The sequence below is a fragment of the Pelophylax lessonae genome, assembly GCF_965119305.1.
Source record: "Pelophylax lessonae genome assembly, chromosome: 3".
Taxonomy (NCBI): domain Eukaryota; kingdom Metazoa; phylum Chordata; class Amphibia; order Anura; family Ranidae; genus Pelophylax; species Pelophylax lessonae.
The window spans coordinates 395,698,120-395,722,403 of NC_138770.1; the positions used below are offsets into that span (position 1 = coordinate 395,698,120).

The 24,284-nt window shown below is 39.2% G+C and overlaps 1 protein-coding gene across 1 annotated transcript in view; it reads left to right on the forward strand.

Moving 5' to 3' along the window:
• The window catches only part of LOC309551714 (uncharacterized protein), a gene marked incomplete at its 5' end in the record, with an annotated part of 213,716 nt that overhangs the window by 92,384 nt on the left and 97,048 nt on the right, over positions 1-24,284 (forward strand). The window contains 8 exons of the mRNA XM_082252399.1: positions 1,374-1,485; positions 3,723-3,772; positions 5,809-5,979; positions 8,695-8,812; positions 19,230-19,392; positions 22,369-22,507; positions 22,819-22,972; positions 24,180-24,275. Coding sequence (XP_082108525.1) covers positions 1,374-1,485; positions 3,723-3,772; positions 5,809-5,979; positions 8,695-8,812; positions 19,230-19,392; positions 22,369-22,507; positions 22,819-22,972; positions 24,180-24,275 — 1,003 coding nt within the window. The remainder of the gene's footprint in view (positions 1-1,373; positions 1,486-3,722; positions 3,773-5,808; positions 5,980-8,694; positions 8,813-19,229; positions 19,393-22,368; positions 22,508-22,818; positions 22,973-24,179; positions 24,276-24,284) is intronic.

Below are 24,284 nucleotides of genomic sequence, written 5' to 3' on the forward strand. Positions count from 1 at the left end.
TTAGATTACAGATTTTTTTTGCGAAGTATGCAGATTACAATATGAAAGTACAAATGTTACTTAATGTTCACAATTTAATTTCTAAACTTCCAGGCATTTCTATTGGGTCATCTCTAAGATAGATAGCCTCAATGGTCAATAGAAATGTGCAGGAGGCAGGAAGGAGTGAGTAAGCTTCAGCACTATTAAGAGGTGATGAAGCTTTGATATCTGACCACTGGATATTTGGCTGGAACATTAAAGCCTCGTACACACTAGTACTTTTTTTTCGTTCAACCCAGCAGGAGTGAACGAAAAAAAACCTGACAGCTCAGAAGGAGCTGCTGTACTAACTATCCGATGTTAGTACAGCGATCTCCCCTGCTGTGCTATTGTGTTCTGACAGGGGGACAGCCCCCACACCAGAACACACTGGTCAGCGCTCCGGGAGCCAATTGACAGACCTTTTTCGGTCATGACCCTGCCTACCGACTCCAGTACACACGAGCCGAATGTCGCCGCCTGACATTCTGCCTGTGTGTACTAAGCTTAAAGTGATTGTTACCCCCCCCCCCCAAAAAAAAATGAAGCTCCTGTCCCTTTATTGTGCAAGCTGTAGCATAGTGATTTCGTTTTTTTTAATTACCCCTTTGTATCGCCAACTATACCTGTTTGATCCTGCCTGGTCCTGACTTCCCTCTTGAGAGCAGACCAGGTTTATCATGGCTGCCTGGCTATGGGATTGTGGTCAGGATACGTATCTTCGTCATCCGCTCTGTCCTGTGTCCCCCACCCTCCCTACCTGTCAGCTCTGTGTGTGAGCTGCCCCTCCCCTCCCCTCCTGCTGCTATTAGTATTGATTTAAACATTTAAAAAAAATTACTGCCAGACCCTCTCTTGTATGTAGCTATAACACACTATGTAAGTGTATGTGGAAAACTAAGCTTCTAAATACAATTTTTACAGATAGCTTCAGGCCGGTCACATGACTCCTGGACTCTCTTTGCCCCCATCTAAGGGCTACAGCGGGAGGAGCCAAGCGGCCAGAACAGCTGTCACATGACCTCCCAGGTGACGTCAGCGGGAAATCTCGGCTCCTCCTGCTGTAGCCCTGGATTGGACTAGAAGATCGGTCGGGAGTCATGTGACCGGCCTGAAAATATCTGCAAAAATGGTATGTAGAAGCTTTGTTTTCCACATATACTTACTGTACATAGTGTATTATAGCTCAATACAAGAGAGGGGCTGGCAGCATATTCCAGCCCAAGGATACAAACACTTTAACGTGTAGGAGGTTCCCCCAGCAGTTAGTCTTTTTAATGTTACAATAACATTGCTAATCATTTTATTTTGTATATGTATATAGTAAATTTAAACTTTTTTTGGAATTTTAGGTATCCAGAAGCTTTTGTCTCAATACAGTTAGAAAAAGTGGGTCCTCGGGATGCCATGCTGAACACATTTCTTCAGAAAAAACAAATTATGGGGACTATTATGAGAAATCCTGTAAGAGTTTGCAAGTATCTATTACAAGTACTTTTTATGTATAACAGTATCAAACCATCCAAAACAGTACTGAAATATTTACAAAAAACAGTGCAGACGCAATACACATAGTACATTTACTACAAATGGAGCACTAAGAATCTGGTGCAGCTGTGCTTGGTAGCCAATCAGCTTCTAACGTCAGCTTGTTCGGTTGAGCTTTGACAATAAAACCTGGAAATTGATTGGTTTTTATACATTGCTGCACGAGATTGTGCACTCTCCAGTGTTAGGAGATCTTCCCCACAACATTATATTAGGATTATGGTCTTCCTTACTGATTTTAACCATAATTCCTTCTACCGGTAGTCAGTGCATCAGCCCACTTAGAGTGCACATGTGTCTGGACAGTAAACTATTACCATATTCTTAACAAGCAATAAAAGTATTTTAACTACTTTTCTAATAGACTCATTTTAAATTAAACTAAATTTATTGCACCCACAGTTTATATAAACCTTGAAGTTGCAATGAGTACATAGATGCCAAGCGTGACATGTGCCTGTGAATCGGCAACAAACTTCTGTACCCAAAATTGTCTATAGGTAATTACAGTTCATTAATTTAGAGTTAACAAGGTTTTAAATACAGGTGTAACATGGTGCAGAAGGTGAAATTAGCCTTTAAATGCTAAGTCTGCCTTTGTGACCATGTTTTATTTTACATCCATATATATAGTGTAACATGAAACGTGGTCACATTCCTCAAAGCCTACTCTTAAACTCACCCCCACTTACCTGAATCCCGGGGTGCTTCTCCACCCAGGTTTCTGTTTTTCTGTGAATTTAACTTTGTTGTTCTTAGCTCAGCCAACAGAGCTACCTCATCCATTTACAGATCCATTTGCAGGGATTTGTGAATAGAAGACTACAATTCCCATCTTCCACTGCAGCAGAGGAACTCATAGAACAGAATGAAGCACACGCGTGAAGACATCACCGCACTTGTAGTTTATTAATTACTTCCTCCAGCCCATTACAATAGGTCCCTAACTCTGTGCAGACCTGAGGCTGGAGAAAAGTCTGCACCAGCCTGTTGTTTTGCACCCACAATGACCTGAACATGGTTGCAATGCTCTACAGGCTTCAATGCAAAGATTATTAAATGCACATTTTATGGTTGCCTTTGGTATTTATTTTCTAAAAGGTTGACAATGCCTTTAACTTATCTACAATGCGTATGTGGAGATAAATGAGAACTTGTTTTAAAATGCTTTTACAGGTTGTTCAGAATATGTAAATACCTTACTGTTCATGTCTGGGAACAGGTTCACTGAGAAACATATATGCAAAATTCACAAAGATAACATGCCAGGATAGGGATCCTTTTTTTAAAAAGTGGCAGTTATTTTCAGCTGGGTCCTATATGATTTAAAAATGACTGTCATCTGGCTGAAATAAAGATTATTAAAGCAGAGCTCCACCCAAAAGGGAAAGCTCCGCTTGTTTGAACCCCCCCACCTCCGCTGCCTTATTTGGCACTTTTCGGTGGGAGGGGGGAGCAGGTAGCTGGTTTTGACCGGTACCCGCTTCCACTTCTGGGTGACTTCCCCACGGCGAAGTTATCTGGGAGTTCGGCCCCCCCTTCTCCTTCCCCCACCGCCAGGACATTCACAAAGCGTAGCGCGCTCCCTGCTTGCGCTGTAGGGAACTGTCTGTGAAGCCACAAGGCTTCATTGCTGGTTTCCCTTAACTGGAAATGGAGGCGGCAGCACTCGAGAGTCGATTGAAAAATCGGCTCGGGTGAAGACACCGCTGGATTCGTGAACAGGTAAGTGTCCTAATGTTAAAAGTCAGCAGCTACAGTATTTGTAGCTGCTGACTTTTAATTTTTTCTGACAGAGCCTGGAGCTCCTCTTTAAACTTGTGCTAAAGCTTTGTAAATTGAGGGTTTGATTAATTACAGGGCTATTGTACAAGTATGTTAGCAATCACAAGACAGCTCTGTAATGCATGAAAACCAAACAAACTTTATGTTTAAAAAAAAAATCCAATGTATATATACAGTTTCAATTTAGAGATTAGTTGTATTGACATTATAACTCATGACTTACAAGCTGTTTTCCTCGATGGTCAAATATTTTCTTTTACAAATATTAGTAACACTTGTACATTCTATACTTATTTCAGCACTGAGGAAATATTGACACACTATACACCATAACATATTGCAATGACTTTACCTTGTGTCTTGAACAGGAAGAAGCAGAAAAGGTAAAAAGAGAACTTGTAAAGGATTACTGCCAGAAGTAAGTTACCTTTATGCCATTTGATCATTGTGTTTCTGAATATTTTCAGCTGACTGCATTTTAATTTTAATTTTGATATTTTTATTGCATATTAATTTAGCATTTCTTATTATTGCAAACTTACAGAGATGCAGAATATATTAACCTCACCTATGTGCATCAGACATTAATACAATATGCATTACGCAAGTATCAGTGAAATAAGTAGGAAAAAAAATCAAATATAATATAAAAAAGGGGTAGTTTGGCAAGATAATAATATCAGTTTGATAGTTTAGCTTAAAATGATTATAAAGTCTCATCTTTTTTTTTTCCTAATAAAATAACAAACATAATATACTACCTGCTCTGTGCAGTGGTTTTACACAGAGCAGCCCAGATCCTTCTCTCCTCGGGTGCCTCTTTGGCTCTCCTGGCCCCTCCCTCCTGTTGAGTGCCCCCACAGCAAGCAGCTTGCTATGGGGGCACCCAGGCCGTACTGCAGCCCTGTGTGTCTATTCAGACATGGAGCTGCCGTTCGGCCTCGCCCTCTCTCTCTCCTGATTAGCTACCTGCGTTAGATTGACAGCAGTGGGAGCCAGTGGTGCTGCTGCTGTTTCTCAGCCAATCAGAAGAGAGAGTCCCGGGTGGCTGAGGCACTCGTGGACATTGCTGGATAGAGAGGGGGCTCAGGTAAGTATTAGAGGGGCTGAGGGGGGTTGCTACACACAGAAGGCTGTTTATCTAGACAAAAAACCTTCTGACTTTACAACTCCTTTAACTAGAAAGAAAGCGACAACCAGGGTGTAAATAAATAATTTAAGCTATTATTTAGAATAACATTATCACATAAATTTCATGCAGTCTCAATTTTTGATAGGATATTTTCAGATTTTATGTCAATTTGAAAAAATTAAAATATAGTTTACAGAGTACACGCAGTGTAATATAACAGTCATAGCAATGGCTGCATTACATTAGTTGGGAAACAGATGACGAATTATAAGCAAGCACAAATTTGGCAATGGCCTTACTGAAGTTGGCAATAACTACACAAAACGGAAACCTTTCTTCTCTAGAGTAGAGGTGAACAAATCTGTCCAGGATCGATTCGCCAATAGGCTTTGGCAAATTATGTTTAAAATTCGACAAAACCATAGTGTTGAATTTCATTGAAGTCTATGAAGGGCAAGTCCTGTGAGTAAATTCAGGCTACAGTAAACCCCCCTCCATTGCGGGGGTTACGTTCCGGACCCAGCCGCGAAAAGTGAAATTCCGCTAAATAGAAAAACCCTATTAAAATGCATTGTAGGCATGTTTTTTTTACTGTCACTGTACGTGTAAAAGCATTTTAAGGTCTTTAAACACACTTTTAAAACAATAGAAACTCATTTAAACACATAAAAGATACTAAGAGACAGAGCAAGAGCTATGGAAAACACAAAAATATTTCATTTTTAATGATTTATATAGTAAAATAACATTCCAAAAAAAAACGCGAATTACCGGGACTGCAAAAACTGAACCGCGATGGAGCGGGGGATTACTGTATTTTTAGGGCTCATAGGTAAACTACTATGTAAAAAGGCATGGGGCCTGGCATTAGGGAAGTGTTCCAGTGCAAAATATTTTAAAAAATACCATACAGTGGAGTTAGAGCTTTTTTAAGGGGGCCCCAAGTTCAGCATTGACTGTATAAAAATAATTTCAATAACATACTTAGGGGATTCCATACAGGGATACAGGGGTGCTACAGAACATTACTGTTTCCATGGACAATCTCAACAACAGCATACACTGGCAGCACATTCTTGGCTTTGAAATTATTATTTTTTCTTTAGGATTTAGCTTGGCTTATATACAGCAGCAGCACCTCATTTAGAAGATCAGAAGGAGACCAGTAATGATAGTCCCAAGGTGTACTTTAGGCCATAAATGATTGAAAAATACTTTTTACTGTATCCATTGTGAATCCAATTAGATACTGCACTCACAAAGGTTTAAATTGTACAGATTCACCATCTTTCTATGTGTGTCTATGTTTGGTTGACATTTAGGTTGAGCAGACAGATTCATATCCACTCCCTTAGAGGACAAATAATTGCTCATTGCAACAGCTTGAAGCAGCTTTTGGAAGACTTCCCACTTATTGAAAAAACATATTTCATCATTGGACGACATCAGGAGAAAAAAATTACCATCAACGAACCTCCTCAAGCTGATCCCAGGTTCGTAGCTGCTCCCCCCCCCCCCTTAATTAACGCTAGCAAATATATAAGATACAAATCAATGCAACTCTGTAATTAATGACACATCCATACTGTACATTGTTTTTTTTTCTTTTGTTTTTTTCATGCAATCGGTGTAAGTACCTGAGTTTGACCTTGTGTCAGCCATTTGCAGTTCCTGTACAGCAGAGCTGATCTGTTGTGGGAAGTAGCAGCACAAGGAGCCAATCAGTTCATGTGCTGACAAGAAACATGTTAATAGGAAGAGAAAGTAGGTTAACAGACTTAGGATCTCATTACTGTGCTGTGTCTCCTTTTACTGTCCAGTTACAAACTGGGGCAGGTCCTGCATGACCTAGGCTCAGGGGAAGTGGGTTGAATAATGTTGGCCATGAAACTGAGGACATCTAGCTGTAGAAAAAATGACTGCGGGGAAATCAGAATTAAACCTGAATATTGCAGCAAAAATGAATATCTTAATCATACAGTATAGGACATAAGTTGGGTTTTTTGCTAATATATTTCTAAGGTGATGGACCTTCTCTCCCTTATGGAGAAATTACTCTTAGCCTAAATAGTTTCATATTTTATCTTCAGATTCTTCAATCAACTATTCACTGCCTTCTAATATATTAATAGAAACAGTACACCTAGATCTAACAAATTGTCTACAGAAAAATGAGGAGTCAAAATCAAAAGTAGGCTGAAATTCATCCAGTTCAGCAGGGCCTGGCCGAGATTAAATCCATTTATGGGCAGGCTGATTGTACCCAAGTTGATCAATTGATCAACCTTGTACATCAGCCTGTTGTGTGTATGTAGGCTATAGACAGGGGATAACTTATTAATCACCCATAGAGGTTCAGAGAGATTTGGAAACAATTTTATGAATTTACAGACACACCCTGACCAATCTCAGGGGAAAAATAAGTCAACTGGGATAGATTTTCAGGATTTATTGCTGAAGATGGTTGCTTGTACTTATTTATGCCAAAATCTTTGTTAAGAAAGCTCATTTGATGAGTTGGATCTTCTGATCACTATTTTGTGGGAAGCTTTAGTGTGAGCATATTTTGGGCTATAATTGTAGTGATGTGGCTTTTATATTTTACATACTTGTTCTTTAATATGATTAACCCCTTCCCACGACGTAAAGAAAATATGCAGCCTCGGCTTCAAGGGGTTGTACCGAGGTGATGCCTGCAGCTAGAGGCATTTCCCTGGTACCGATTTTTAGAGCGGAAGGTCAGCTTTTTTTCTTGTACTAACAATTGATGGGGCTAACCAGCCTCTCGGCTGTTACTACAAGCAGCAAGTGGGGATGCCTCCCCCCTCCCACGGCTCGCCAAGTTCTCCTGTCCCACATTTGTCTCTGATTCGACTCTGATCGGCTCTCCGATGTAGAAACCCGGAAGCGATGTCATGACATCACTTCCAGGTACTTGAGCCTTAAAGGCGCCAGATTTGAAAAAAAAAAAAAAAAAATGACCGTATTGAAAACATCCAAACTTGGCGTTTTCAATGTTTTTAAGTGCATAGGAGGGATTTGAGGTCTTTTAGACCCCAGATCCCTCCATAAAGAGTACCTGTCACTGCCTATTACTGTCACAAGGGATGTTTACATTCCCTTTGACAGCAATAAAGATGATAAAAAAAATGAAAGGGACAGTGTAAAAATAAATAATAATAAAAAAAAAAAGTAAAGCTCCCTGTCCTTCTGTGCTTGTGTGCAGAAGCAAATACATACGTAAGTCGCACCAGCATATGTAAACGGGGTTCAAACCACACATGTGAGGTATCGCCACGATTGTTAGAATGATAGCAATAATTCTAGAATGGAACCTTCTCTGAAACTCTAAAAAGGTAATTCGCCTGTGGAGATGTTTTAGTACCGTAGTTTGTCACCATTCCATGAGTGTGCGCAATTTTAAAGCATGCCATGTTATGTATCTATTTACTCGGAGTAACATCATCTTTCACATTATACAAGAAAATTGGGTTAACTTTACTGTTTCTTTTTTTTTTAACTCATGAAAGTGTATTTCTTCCCAAAAGATTGTCTTTTGAAAGACTGCTGCACAAATACCGTGTGACATAAAATATTGCAAAGATCGCCATTTTATTCTCTATTGTATTGAAAACAGTATAGATATTTGTAGACTAGCCACTAGAGGGAGCTCTGTGTTTTATAGAAATCATTCAGCCTTGTCTGTTATCTAAAAAAATAAAATGTCTAACAGTTTTCTTGAACTGCCAACAGCCACCAGTCATTTTGAAAACTGCACTTTGCTCTTTTCCTTATTGGACAAACCGAATGGACTGCAATGGTAGAGCACATGTAGTTGATTTAATAAAGGGGTAGAGACCATACACTTAGCAAAGTGACTGTTTACTGAGATTAATATGTAAAATGAATCAATACACAATCACATGTGAGGAAAATTAAGACACAGCTTCACCTTATTTACTAAGATCAGTGAACTTTGTCTTTGCCAGTTAACAATCTCTACTCCTGAACTAATCACGGTATAACTTTGGAGGGCTTTGCTTGTTCATATAACTGCTTTGCTTTAGGAGAGGACACTCATTTACATGACTGCTATTATTAGCAATTGCAAACTACATCCCCAACTACAAACTACATCCCCAACTACAAACTACATTCCCAAAATAAAATACTGGAAGAATTACAACCAAATTTCTTCTGGTTTTCAGAATGTTTCAGGAACGTCCACACGCTTTGCTGACAGACGATGGAAAGGTTTTTGTTAATCTGTGGTATATTCCCTACCCAACTGAAGTGCTTGCGATGTTCAAAATGCTCCCAGAAAAGGTATGTAGCTTTAACCGCAGATGAAAATTAATGTTTATACTGCTATTGTTAACCACAAAATCAAAATATATTCCAGGTTACAAAAATGTTTTTTCAGACAGGCTTATGAGGATCTTACAAGGGACTTGATCAAACTGTTTAAGTAATGCAGTAGTGAATGACATTCTTTAGAAATTATATGTTATCTTTTTGAGCCTGAAACCCCCACAAATCACTAACTATTTGGGCATTTACCACCAATAAAAATATTTCAGACTGTAAATAAAGCCATGTGGGATTAGCCTACTAGGGAGTATATGCAGACACGGGTTTCCAGGAAGGTCCATTGAATGGATCATTATGGAACATTGAACTTATAAAATATGCTGCAGGTGAGAGAACAGTAGAGCTGGGATATGTAAGGAAGCACAGTACATTAACCTTGTATAACCACTGATCCCAATCAAAGTTAATAAAACATAAAAGAGCCCTGCCTTCTTGCAGCCTCTTCTGCACCTATACGAATACCAGTAAATATCTCAGTTTTGTAAAAAAAAAAAAGAGCTCCCAATATGAGCAAAGTACTAGAAAGTTCTCATTTCCATTCTTGAAAATATTTACAAAAACCAACAATAAGGCCCCTTTCACACATAGGTCTGTTTGTCCATTTTTCATCCATCCGTTGACCCGAAGAAAAACGGACATCAATGCATCTCTATGTAAAAACGGATGACAGCGGATGATCATCCGTTAACATCCATTTTTATCCGCTTCCGTCAATATCCGTTTTTTGGAACGGATGAATGTCCTATTTTTCATCCGTCAAAAAAACATATCGGACGAAAAACGGATGTAAACGGACAAACGGTCGGTTTTTATTCGGAATTAAAAAACGGATGAAAAATAGATGAAAAACTGATACATTTTGACGTGACTGAACTGATGAACTGAACAGATCGTATGTGTGAAATGGGCCTAAGGCTCTGCTCACATCTAATCATTCTTGGGCGAATTTCTACTCTAAGCCTCAGCTCTAAAAGCGCCCAATAATGCAAATCCCATTAATTTCCATGGCCCCTGTTCACATCTGAGTGTTCTGTCTCCCTAAGCAAAATCCATGTCGCTCAAAAAATGAGCTTCTTTTTTGGCAGATTACAGGCGTTTTTATTTTTTTTCATTGCACAAAAACACTGCAAAAACGCCTGTAAAACGCCCGAAAAACACGCCTGTAAAACCCCTGTAAAAATAGCAAGGCCTCGATGTGAACGTAGCCTAAACCTAAAGTAGTACTAAAGTCTAAACATTTTTACCTTGCATTCTCAGCCTTAACATAAAAAACTCCCCACTACTTTTCCTACCCCCCTTCTATCTCTAGACCAGCCTTTTTCAGCCAGGGTGCCATGGCACACTGGGGTCCCTTCTAGACTCTTCAGGGGTGCCTTGGCAAATTGCCCAAAAATTGTCAACAAACCAGAGGGTGAATCAAGTCTGCCTTTTTTGTCACACAAAGCCACAGTGAATTAATGTGTAGCATTACACGTTTGTGAATTATGTTGGCCAGCTGCTAGTGTCCCAACAACTGATGATGGCATAGGTTGATCCTAAGGACGCCAGGCGCCTGAAAACATCCTTGTTTGCCCCTTACCTGCCCCTCTTTGTCAACACTGGGGTCCCGTTAGCTTATTGAGGGAGAGAAACTGGGGCACAAGAGAAAAGCTGGAATGCTAGTCAGAACCAAGGTGCGGAGACCTAGGAGGGAGGAGCCTGTCAATGGCGCCAAACCGATGCGCAGGCTGATGCCGTGAGGAGAGCCGTCCAGAGAGATGCACCTGAAAGCCTTCGCCTCCCCCGCCTCCATGGGCTATTGAGCGGCCCCCTCTAGGAACGCCGCCCCCCTCTTACCCCCCTTACCGCCGGCGTGAGAAGAAGCTCGGTGGAGAACCATAGGGACCCGCTCCGGACCAGGAGAGAGCTGCCACTGGTGTGGCCGGATCCCGCCGGAGATCAGAGGCGGAGATCGGGCAAGACGCGCTAAGGCGCGAGTGAGCAGCGTGGCTGCCAGAGAGGGAAGCTGACTCCGACAGAAGACAGCAGCATAGATACGGAGATACGGAGGACAGCCAAGACGCACTGTGTGAGAGCTGGCAGCCAGCCTGGTCTACCTGGAGGGAAGTGGAGCGGGACCGCCACCTAGAAGCTCCAGAGAAAGCCTATACACGCTGACAAAGGAGTGGTGAGAGGGTGAAAGCCCCCCTTTATTATTTTGTTTCTCTCTATTTGCTCCTCTATTCCATACCTAGCCCACACCACCCACTTTATTATGCACCCTGGATAAGGTGTATGAACTGGGACACTTGCATTTATATATGAATATGGACATCAAAAACGATCAATGAATGAAGCATTAATTGCATAGTACACATTAAAGGGTGGGAAAGGTTGGATAAGATTGGAAGGTATACAGCAGGGAGATTGTATACAACTCCCCCAGAAGTAAGCTATAAGTCAGGACTGTCTACAGGATCTGAAATAAATATATCTCCTGCTAGTATACTGTACGTATAACTGAAAAATTGCCCTCCCATGAAGTATCGCTAGACTATCATCAACAGTAGGTGTAAAACTTTTAAAAATTGAGAAGAAGGAGCGCTGAAAAAGTCTATGTTTCTAACAGAGGCAAGGTCTGGGTGGGATAATGTGAAATGGAGATATACCTTACACTGTCGTCTTAAATATATCGAACCCCTTATACTTTATTAAAGAAGAGAACATTCAAGAACTCTACCATATGTGGGGATTTTGACCCTTTATAGTTGGTTAAATTAGACCAATATAGAGGTCTATGTTGTCGCTATCTTTTCCATATCTTGCTGTATCCTATCAGAGCTGACCCTGAATTTTCTCTGGTCTACTAGCCTTCCCAGTGTGTATAAAGACTTGCCATATGGTATAAAGGTTATTGTACAAAGAAAGGCAAAAAAAAAAAAAAACATTATACAAATAGAGGCTCAGAGGTCTGGACGAGATATAACTATATAACCAGGGAGCCCTTGCAAGGTTGAACTTAACTGGAGTATCCGTATTTCCTTTTTGAACATTCTTCCTCTTTTGAGGAAAATGAAAAATAAACCGGCAAAAGAAGTGGCAGGGAAACCTGCAAAAACAACAGCAAGCCCAGGGTCAATTAAAATATACATGACGCCAGAAGGGAAAGGACAAAATGCACAGCCAGAGAAACAACCAGTCGTTAGACCAAAACAAAATACAGAGGGAACCAAAAAAATTAAGAACCAAAAACCCTCAGGAGCAAGTGGAGAAGAAAGTTTGGAGGTATCAAGAGAAAGTGTTCTAACAATAGGGGATGGAGACATGAGCAAAGAAGATGATCTGAGTGGAAAAGACACCCCCCCTTCAAAATCGGAAATGCGTGAAATGTTCGCCAACCTTGAGAAATCCATCAAAACTGAAATGGCTACCTTGTATGGGGACTTGGGGCATATACTGGTAAGGGTAGAAGAAACAGAAGAGAAAGTGGAGCTTCATGGGAAAATGTTAAAAAACTTAAAAGAACAGATGAGGAAAATGCAATTGGATCAGAGAAATATGTTATACAAAATGGAAGACCAAGAGAACAGAAATCGAAGAAAAAACTTACGAATAAGAGGAATACCAGAAAAAGGCCAAGCTGAGAACCTAGGAGAAATCCTGGAAAGTATACTCAATCCTCTACTGGGAAGAGCGATCACAGACAAAATTAAATTTGAAAGAATACATAGATTACGCAAACCACCTAATATCCCAAAAGAGAAAACAAGGGATCAGATAGCAAGATTCCACAAGTATGAGATAAGGGCCCAGGTCTGGGAGAAAATGAGAGATAGACCGGTATTAAAATACGACGGAGAGGATATTCAGATCTTTCCAGACCTAGCACAAGAAACGATTAATAGAAAACGTACCCTGAGACCATTAATAGAAGTATTAAAGGGAAATAATATACAGTACTTCTGGAACTATCCAGCGGGTTTAGGAGTAAGGAGAGACGGAAAGACAATATTGCTTAGATTTCCAGAAGAAACTCAAGAATTCTGTGAATCAGTAAATATGCCATTAATAGATATCCCGGGTTGGACAAAGCAGGAGTTTTTAGAAGAGGAAACAGATGAAGAAGAATCGACCCAATGGAAACAGAAGAAGAAGCTGAAAGAACTGAAAAAGAAAGTAACAAGAGGATGAGGAAGAACCCTGGGGGGACTTGAGGGATCTGGGGGGTGGGGGGGGCGGATGGGGGGGGGTACGGTCGGTGGGGGCGGGGAAGAAGGGGAGGAGTAAAATAAGAATGTAAACTAGATGGCTCCATGGGAATCAGCAGGCGCTTACTGTCGGACCTAGTAATAGGAAAGATAGGCGGGGAAGGCGACCATTGGCAGAGCTCGACCTTGGCCACAAGTCTATTGGAAAGGGAGGGAGGAAAATCGACAAATCTGGCGGAGGGACGGGGGTTAGCCAGGCCCCCACAAAGGAGGGGGAGGGTGGGGGGAAGAGAGGGAGGGAGGGGGAGAGGGAGGGAGGGGGGGAGGGAGGGAGGGTAGGGGTGGGAGGAAGAGAGGGAAAAAGAAATTAAAAGTTTTGATTATCTCCTACGAGGAAAGTATAGAATTAAGGGAGCACATACCCACATATTTCTCTGGCCATCTTAAAGCGATAAAGAAAAGAGCCATAAGAATGAAGGTTAATAACCAGAAATGGTAGTAGTTAATATATTATCTTACAATGTACGAGGTTTAAATTCACCAGACAAAAGGAAGAAAATTTTAAATGAAATCAGTTATTTGAAAGCAGACCTAACATTCCTACAAGAGACTCATATATCCCACGCATCTAATATCAGGCTTTACTCTAAGAGCTACCCTATCTGGTACTACGCGGACTCGCCCGGGAGGAGGTCCAAGGGAGTTGCCATTGGCATCGCCAGGGACCTTGGATTTGCTCTTGAGTCAAGACTAGTGGACCCAGAGGGAAGATACCTCTTTTTAAGAGGTAAAATTGGGGATGAAGAGCTGACCCTAGTAAATATATATAGTCCTAACGAGAGACAAGTAGATTTTCTAGGAAGGGTCCTGGGAAAATTAATGGAGTTTAAAAAAGGGGGAGTGATACTGGCAGGTCTATGCCTCGACCCTAAAATAGACACTACATCAAAAATCCTACGAAAAAATAGAATACAGATAGGGAAAATAAAAGAAAAATTATTTACAAATCAATTGGCAGATATCTGGAGGATTCTCCACCCAAAAGATAGAGATTTCACGTGTTACTCACGTGTTACTCAAGTGTACATGGAACATACTCAAGATTGGATTACATCCTAATCGAACATAGATGGATTGAAAGGGTAAGTGAGGCAGAGATTGGGATAAGGACCTGGTCCGACCATACCCCCATTATGGTTAAGATGAAAATAGCGAAAGAGCGGCCTGGGATGGATGCGTGGAAGATAAATGAAGAGTTGTTAAGAGATAAAAAAATGGGAACAAGAAATAGCGAAAGAGTTGGAACTCTACTTTCAAATAAATGACACAACTAGAGCAAAAACATAAAAATACCCAAGATACATCAGTAAATAACCTACTGGAGGTAAAACGGGAAGAACTGAAAGATTTGTTAGAACAGGAAATCAAACAGGAAATGAAAAGATGTATAAAAGAAAAATATATTGAAAGTAACAAGGTGGGAAAAAACTTGGCAAGAATCTTAAAAAAGAAAAAAGGGAGAAATTTTATAGAGAAAATAAAGAATAAAAATGGGGAAATAATTCAATCAACGACAGGAATAGCCAAGGAATTTCATAATTATTATGCAAATCTCTATGCAGTAAAAAAAGGGGATAAACAGGAGAACGAAACAGATAGGAGAGAGAAAATCAAAAAATATCTTATAGATGCTGGGTTGACAAAAATAGACAAAGATAAATTAGTATTCCTAGAAAGACCAATCTCAGAGCAAGAAATAGAGAGAGCTATTAAAGAAACGAGTTCAGGTAAAAGTCCAGGACCTGATGGGTTAACTATAAATTATTATAAAAAATATAAGGAAATCCTAACTCCAAGATTCAAAGAATACATAAACGGAATAGGTACCCATTACACACTGAGTAAAGATGCACTATCTGCCTCAATTACAGTAATACGCAAGGAGGGGAAAGATCCGCTATTATGTTCTAGTTTTAGACCCATCTCCCTCCTCAATGTTGATACTAAATTATTTACAAAAATATTGGCTACTAGGATGAAGAACCTAATGAGGGAATGGATACATAATGATCAAGTAGGATTCATCCCGGGTAGACAGGGACGGGATAATGGGATAAAGACCTTACTCCTGATTAGCCAAATGACAAAAAGTAGATCACCCAGTGTACTTCTGTCAATAGATGCTGAAAAAGCATTTGACAGAGTAGACTGGGAGTTCATGATAAATACCTTAGAGGAGTTGGGAATAAAAGCTAGAATGTTGGCCTGGATTAAAACATTGTATAACAAACCAACTGCAAAGGTAAAGATTAACGGAGTTTTGTCAGATCCCTTCAAAATGTATAATGGAACAAGACAAGGATGTCCCCTGTCACCAATGTTATTTGTACTATCCTTAGAACCCCTATTGGCAACCATTAGGAATAGTCCAGACATCAGGGGAGTAAGGATGGAACAAGAGGAGTACAAGGTCTCTGCCTTTGCGGACGATATTCTGCTTTATGTAAGTAATCCTAGGACCACATTACCAAATATAATAAAAATAATGAAACAGTACGGAGAGTTATCTAATTTAAAAATCAATCAAAAAAAATCAGAAATACTAAATATCAATATCCCCAAACTAGAAGGAGAGGCTAAAAAATGAATTCCAGTTTAACTGGAGAAAAGATGAGATTAAATACCTAGGGATTAAATTAACCCCAACCCCAGAAAAACTCTATAGAATTAATTTCATACAACTCCTAAATGAAATAAGAATAGAATTGAATAGAGTATCCCCAAGAATTTTTTCCTGGATAGGGAGAATAAACATGATAAAAATGATAATATTGCCTAAAATCTTATATAAATTCCAGATGATCCCAATCCCAATACCGCAAGCGTTCTTTAAAACACTCAAAACTCTAATATCTCGTTTCGTTTGGAAATACAAAAAGCCAAGGGTAAAGTACACTACACTTAGTAAAGGAAAGGGACAAGGAGGCTTAGCACTACCGGATTTTAAAAAATATTATTTGGCATCAATACTCACAAGGGTGATAGAATGGACAAAAAAAAAAAAGTGATAGAAATTGGGTAACAATAGAAAACAAGATGAGTGGTACACACCTGGCAAAAGCTATATGGATACCTCCGAGGTTCAGAAACGTAGACACTAATATGCACACAATCACAAGACATGCTATTAAAATATGGGATAATATACACAAACAAGAAAATTGGAAGCACAATTCACCAATGATCCCCTTACAGGGCACTACATTTTTTTTTCCAGGGGAAGGGAAGGAACTGGGTAAATGGTTAGAAGAAGGAGAAGCACGATTAGGAGATATAATTGAGCAGGGAAAAATTTTACCCTTGGCAGAGTTAAAACAAAGGAAGGGAGAATGGAAGTTAAACGAGTGGAGATACCTTCAGTTGAAGCATTTTACACAGACTTTACCTCAGCCATTGAGAGATATGAGTGATCTTCGACTTTTTGAGCAACTATGTCTCTCGGATAAAACAGCTAATAACACATCTAATGTATATAAAATCCTATTAACAATAACAAAAGAGAGAGGACTTTCATTAAAAGAAAAATGGGAAAAGGACTTCGGTCCATGTAGTAACAACACACTATGGGATAAGAGTTTGCAACTAGTACATAGATCAGCGATAGATACGAACACCGAGGAGATGAACTACAAATTGCTCACAATGTGGTACAACACTCCTGACAAAGTAGGTAGATTCCAAGCTGAAAGTTCAAGAGTCTGCTGGAGGGGCTGCCAGATGATAGGAACTATGGCCCATATATGGTGGGAGTGCCCCAAAATTAAAATATTCTGGAAAGACGTCCTAGTCCTGATAAATAAAATTACAAAAATAGACATTCCCATGGATCCTTGGAAATGCCTATTTCACGGAACGCATATGTCAGTGAAACAATACAAAAAAACACTACTCCCTCATCTATTAAATTCAGCTAAAAGTTTAATTCCTACAAAATGGCAAAAAGAAGAACCTCCATCCAGTAAAGATTTGTTGACTAAAGTAGAGAAAACTAGAAAGTTAGAACAATTAAGAAGCTGGGAAGAGGAGGAACGGGAATGGAGAGGAAATTTGGGATGAATGGTTAAACTTTAAAGGCTCAAAGGAATATAAAGACCTAATAGGAGATGGATCGATAGAAGAAATAGGGGGTAGGGAGGGATAAGGGAGGGAGGAGGAATAAAGGGATTAAAGGGTTGTATGAAAAAAAAGAAAAAAAAAAAAAAAAGAACCAAGGTGCAAAGGTACATTGCATCTTCAAGAATAAAACATCTCTAATATTGGGTGTCCTATGTGTGTGCATGCTGCTGCAATATATAAAACTATTCATTTAAGCTTTTACATTTTAAAATGGGGTACCCCGAGATTGTGCAAAATTTTAGGGATGCCTTGACAGAAAAAAGGTTGAGAAACCCTGCCCTAGACACTTACTTGGCTTAATGTCACCACTCCAGCGCTGTCTCCAGCTCCAGCTCCAGCGTCGCTCCCCTCACTTCCACAGGAGAAACTGAGGGCTTCAGGGCCTTAAACTTGGTACACACGAGCTGAATGGTTTAAGATTAGGTTGATGTACTAAGGACAAATAGGCTTTACAAGGAAATTTTTCCCAGAGCTTAGGGAATATGGCAAAGTTTCACTTTGCAAAAATACCCAATCACGTGCAAGGCAAAAAAAAAAAAAAACATTATTTTTGCTTACACATGGTGGAAGTCAGCAGAGCTTCACCATATGCACTAAGTTTTGAGACAAATTCTCTTGCAAAGTGAACAGTCTATTTTCCTTTAGTAAATCAACTCTATAGGGCCTGATTGAATAAAGTGTTCACTGTAACATCCAATCATTGGAAAAATGTACTCATTTGTTCAATTTCTTTGATGTGATTGGATATTTGTGTTTTCTTGACTGTAAATCGGGAACAGTCCTTAGGTCTCTGCACCCAGACATTCCCTGACCTATTACTCATCCTGACATTACTTTTACAGCTCTTTTCTTGTTTTTTGGGGGTTTTTTTGTTCAACGTTTTTCTTCAATCTATTTTTGTTATTTTTGTTCTTCTGTGTAAGCTGTACTAGTATATCAACCAAGTTTAGTGATTTAAAGCCCAATTTCCCGTCAAAAATGTATAATTAAAAAAGCTTCAAACCCCCCTCTTCACTCACCTAAGTGCGCTAATACATCACATCCCATGTCGGCACGTATCCTTACAGTGAAGACCGGTCATCCAGCTTTGCAGTCTGTGCCTGCTGCCAACCAGTCTCTAGTCATCATGTCAACATGCCCTACCAATTTCTGGGGTCTGAAAGGACCCCACTGCTGCACAGCCAATAGGAAGTCTCTACTCCACCCAGACAGCAGCATGGACTCTCACACTCTGCAGTCTAGAAGATTAAAGACTTGGGCCCTGGTGTATTACATGACCTCCAATTTAGGTAAGTAAAAGGGTTTCTGAGATTGGAATTTTTTTAAACCAACACGGGGCTTAGTTAGGTTGGGGGGGGGGGTAGGGGATTGATGCCCAGTGATCATATTAAATTGCCATTGCATTGATTATATTTTTAGCACAATTGTATTATGGCCCGGACACACGATCAGAAAATCATATGAAAAAGATTTCGAAGTGATCGTACAATAATCTGATCGTTAGTACAGAGCTTTCTAAAGCCAATCACAACAGTTCATCCGATATTATCTGATCAGGCAAGCACAAAAACCTTTTTATACGATACCAGATCGCACAATTTTTGTTTAATCGGTACAGTTGTGTTGAAAATACAATACAAATACGCTAAAACACATTACATCACTTCTGAATTTTTTTATCTGTCAGACGGGAATTTTCGTCACTTTAGTAAACTCTTTATTTTCGATCTCAGATTAGCATTCAAAAAAAAAATGGACGATCAATCGTCCGATAAGCTCATTGTGTGTACCAAACATTTCACAGCATGGTTTGTTGTCCATTGTGTTTTGTCTGAGAAAACTCTTCTCAATACGCTATGAAATTTTATTGTTCTAAATGTAAAAATACACAAATATTGGTTTATTTTGACATTCAATGTATGTGCTGTAATTTAGAAGCAACATTACCTGATTTGGAATCTTCAGCCAATGTATTTTGTTTTACTATAGTGTGTTCTTTTATTTTGCAGGCAGCACATCGAGCTTTGTACTGCACTCTGCAAATTGTCGCCGCTCTGCATGACATTGTTTCCTACATACTTAGCTTTGCACAGCTGGGAAACTCATGTGGTGATTCCAGCAGTTTAAAAAACATGGAGCTGACAGCTGATTGGGGAGGCATAGAAGGAATAGGTAACATTGTGTCATTTATTTTGTGAGTCTAAGGTACATGAGTGTGATCGTTAAATCTCTCCTAGAAACAGCCATTTAGTATTCACCTGTGCCCAGACTGTGTACGTGTGTGTGTGTGTGTGTGTGTGTGTGTATATATATATATATATATATATATATATATATTATACTTTATATATCTATATGTATATTTAAATTATTTTATTTAATAAACCAAGGAAATATCTAAAATAAATGGTATTGAACCAATTCCGCAAATATCTAACTTAAACTGTAGTACAAATTTATATTTTTTAACAAGCAGTAAAATAACTTTCACTGATCTTTTTAACTGCATTTACTGTGCATTAAAGACTCCTCAATTATTAGTAGACTTCCAGAATATATCTAACTAATCTAAAACTTTTCTCATCCCCCTTCTAACACCTATACTAACTACTTGTGTAAGCATGATCTGTATACTTGCTTATTTTCAAGCTGCTCTGGACCGGTCACATGATCCCCCCCGTGTCAGCCAGCGGCCGCCTACAGGGGAGAGTGTTTGACAAAAGCTGGAAGGAGTGACGTCACTCATACGCTTACTATGATCCATCTGTTGTTTATAATCCCTCCTCTCCCCTGAGACTGCCGCTAGCTGACACACAGGAGCCGCTAATACCACCGAACCAGAGCGGCCAGAAAATAAGCAAGTATAGAGATCTTTCTTCCACAGGTTAGTTGGTATAAGTGTTGGGAAGGGGGAGGGAGAAGTTTTAAGATTAGTTAGATATATCTCTACATATTACTTTAAAGAACACAAAAGAGATGCTGAAGTTGGTTTTGGCTCCTTTTCTAACAGAGAACAGTGGTGGTCAACTTTCCTAATATAGAAGGCCTCAAGTGCGGCCCTTGACATCACCAAAAGGATACACAGAATATTCAGTCAATGCAATTCTACCAAAAGCTACTTAAGTACCTATGTAAGGAAACACAGACTGCTGTTTACAGGGCCCCTGAGGGTCCCAGGTTGGGCAACAGGAGCTTAGAAACACATGCTGTGGGCTAACATTGGAAGAATGGCAGTCTACCATGATTCTACTCTCCATAGAAAGTAAGGGGTAAAGAGTTGAGATTTTGGTGCCTCTGCTCTGAAATTTAAAGTGGATGTAAAGGCTTAATGTTTTTTACCCTAATGCATTGTCTGAATTAAGGTAAAATAAACCTTTACCCCCCCCCCCCCCCGTAAATGCTTACCTGGGCCCGATCTTGATCCAGCACTGTGCCTGAGAGCAGCGGCGCTGCTCTCTTTCTCTCCCTAACTCTCTGGACTCACTAGAGTGAGAGCAATGAAAACCATTGGCTCCTGCTGCGGTCAATCTAATCCAGTGACGAGGGAGCAGAGGACGAGGCCAAGCCACATTATGTGTGTAAAAAAGATGCACACAGTGCAGCTTGGGACCGAGCCTACACAGGTGCCGCTATAGCAAGCCACTTTCTATTGGGGCACTCAGAAAGCAGGAAGAGCCAGGAGTGCCAGTGGAGGACCATTGCACAGAGCAGGTAAGTATACCATGTTTGTCACCTTTTAAAGACTGATTTCTCCACAATGCCTTTAGCTACAGAGGTGAATGGGATCCTATTTCATAGTGTTTTTAATGCTTGTTCAGAATATGGGCATACCCTAAATTTACAGTTCATATAAATATACTGTATGTAAACAATTTTCCATGTCAAGGTCCTACCTGAAGTGTTGGTGATTTATTATGATTAATTATTCAGTGTATGTAAGTGTATATATATATATATATATATATATTATACATAACTAGAATTTTTTCATTTTGCTACCCTAAAAAATATAGGAAATCACAGCTTTCCAGAACATCCTAGGCCTCATGCACAGTGAGCGTTACAAACATGTTTTTTTTCTGCCTCTAAACGCCCCTCCATATTAGCCTATATGTCCATGAACACATAGGCGTTTAGAGGTGTTTAGAGGCAAGGACATTTAGAGGGAGAAAATAAACCCAATGCCTGCGCGTCCAGGGCAGCAGCATTTTCAAAGAAAAAAAACCCTTGATGTGTGTAAACGTGTCTACATGCACGTTAATTCTAGGCGTGTCAAGCACTTGAGCGTTATTTCATTTCAGTGGGCATAAATAAATATTGTTTGTGGCCAAGCAAATCATTTAACTTCCAAGCGTTGGATGCGCCATAGGGTAGAGCATTTAGGAGAGCTGAGCAATTCCCTGGGTGCATAGGACCTTATGTTCAAATGAACCACAACAATTATGCAGATGACTTTTGAAACTCCTCTAACTCCTGATTTGCACACTTGTTCCAGGTTTGTGACTAGAAAAGTATTTAAGCTAATGGTTCAGCATAACAACCAAGCAACTAGCATTTTCAGATGAGGCTTGCATTGGTAGATAGATAGATAGATAGATAGATAGATAGATAGATAGATAGATAGATAGATAGATAGATAGATAGATAGATAGATAGATAGATAGATAGATAGATAGATAGATAGATAGATAGATAGATAGATAGATAGATAGATAGATAGATAGATAGATAGATAGATAGATAGATAGATAGATAGATAGATAGATAGATAGATAGATAGATAGATAGATAGATAGATAGATAGATAGATAGATAGATAGATAGATAGATAGATAGATAGATAGATAGATAGATAGATAGATAGATAGATAGATAGATAGATAGATAGATAGATAGATAGATAGATAGATAGATAGATAGATAGATAGATAGATAGATAGATAGATAGATAGATAGATAGATAGATAGATAGATAGATAGATAGATAGATAGATAATTTTTAAACAATTTGACTTTTAAAACTGATTTGTATTGAACCCATAACTACTAATTACATTTGATTAGCATCTTGCAATAGGTGAAAGCTAATTTATGTTTAGTGGATGCATTTCTAACCTTCAAAAATTACTTCCAATGGATATCCTACAGGAGCTGAGCTGAGAGACATACAGAAACTTATAGATGGCCTTCAAAATCCTCAGGATCCAAAAGAAGTAGCTTCATTACTACTCTTGCGACGTGAAGTTATGATCCTGCAGTTTGATGCAGCTGTGCGCCATTTAATTCGGTATGTGGCCAATGCTGTTTTTTCTTCATTTTAGATAAAGGAGGGAAAGGTTAAATTCACTGTCATTTTTTTTTTTTTTTTTTTTGCCATCTGTGTCTCATTAGTATCTTATTTCCAAAATGTTGGATTTCATTCATTCATGAATTGGTGACCAGGACCTGACTGTGAAAAATCCTGACAGTGACTCTAATCATGCTATTCAAATTTTAAAAAAAGTGTTGTCCTTATTAATATTTTAATAAAAAATCAATTAACCTTAATTGTCTGGAAATAACATGTTTTTAATGACAACATTATGTTTTGTTCTATAGGGATGCATTGCTCTCTACTGGGAATATCTCTGCATTCAGAACAACAACCGACAATATGTATCATGGACTAACAGCACTGAGCGACTCTGTAGTCAGGACTGCTTTCTCATTAATGCTGCCAGTGCCACAGCCTCTTGATCCCCGTAGTCACAGAGTTAGTAATGTTCTATTTTATCTTACTGTATATCAGAGGTTTTACTCCTTTGCAAAGAAAGAATGTTTTTTTTTTTAATTTTTTTTTTTTTTTTAAGGAAATAATGTTTACAATGTGTGTGATTATTTTTGCATGAAAGCCTAACTCAAGCTAAAAATATTTTATTCCATTTTGTTTAGAACAGGGAACAGTTAAAGTAAAACTATAGGCACTTTTTTTTTCATTTTGAATAGAGAAAGGGACGGTAGTAAGCCCTGTCAGATTTTCGCCATGCCTGTCCCATTGCGGAGATTTCCCTTCATTTCCTGTCCCATGGCCAAACAGGAAGTGAGAGGAAATCCCTGCAAATTAAGGGAATTCCTTGGGGACCCCCAGGTCACCATAACTAGTGTCCCCATTGGAACATTTCCCCTCTATTACTTTTCTGGGGACAACCCAAAATTTGAGATTTTCTTTACTTTCACTTTAAATGATAATGGTAAATAGGACAAATAGGGTGAATCTCCCTAATGGGGGCACAGACAGCAATAAAAACTGACAGGTGTTCTAATACTCTATCCAAAACTAAAAAAAAAAAAAAAAGGTTTTGCCGTTGGTAGCCTTTCTTTGGCTTTTATCATGTCTGGACAAAGAAAACATTTTTTGGTACAATGAAGACTTTAAAAGTTCTGATACTGTTTTTATTGCAGATTGTTTTCCTGTCTAGGTGATGTCTTCATTCTCTATTTCTGTATGCGTTCTCACAAGGGCAGAAAGTCAGAGAGAATTGCCCCAATGGGGTCAGGAATAATATAGAAGCCTGGCAAAAACTTTCCCTGCCACTGATAATAATCCTATATTTTTTAATTGGTTGCTGGTTAGATTATCTTGGGATGATGGAATCCCAAGAATTTGGTGCTCATGCATCATCATCATCCTCATCCATATCATGCTTTTTACTTTTTAATATAATTATGTGATTTGCTAATGGTGACATTGCATGCTAATTTAAATCCTGAATTTTAATTAGAGGTGCACTTTAAATGAAAGAGTGAACTTGTCCCCCATGATTAGTACACAATGTAAGGATAGCCATCTCCATTCTTTTTTTCTTCCAGCCCTGGGGCACATTTTCATAATTTTCCCCACAACCTAAAAATTGAGTGTCCCGATGAAACTATCCCAGACTCAGCATCATTTAAATGTAAAATTTTCAATTTTTTTGTAGACATTTATGTTTTATCCTTGGAGGACATTCTTAGCCAATGATGGACTCTTTCCACTGACTATTAATGGAATCCATACCATTGGGCACTATATGCAGGTAAATATT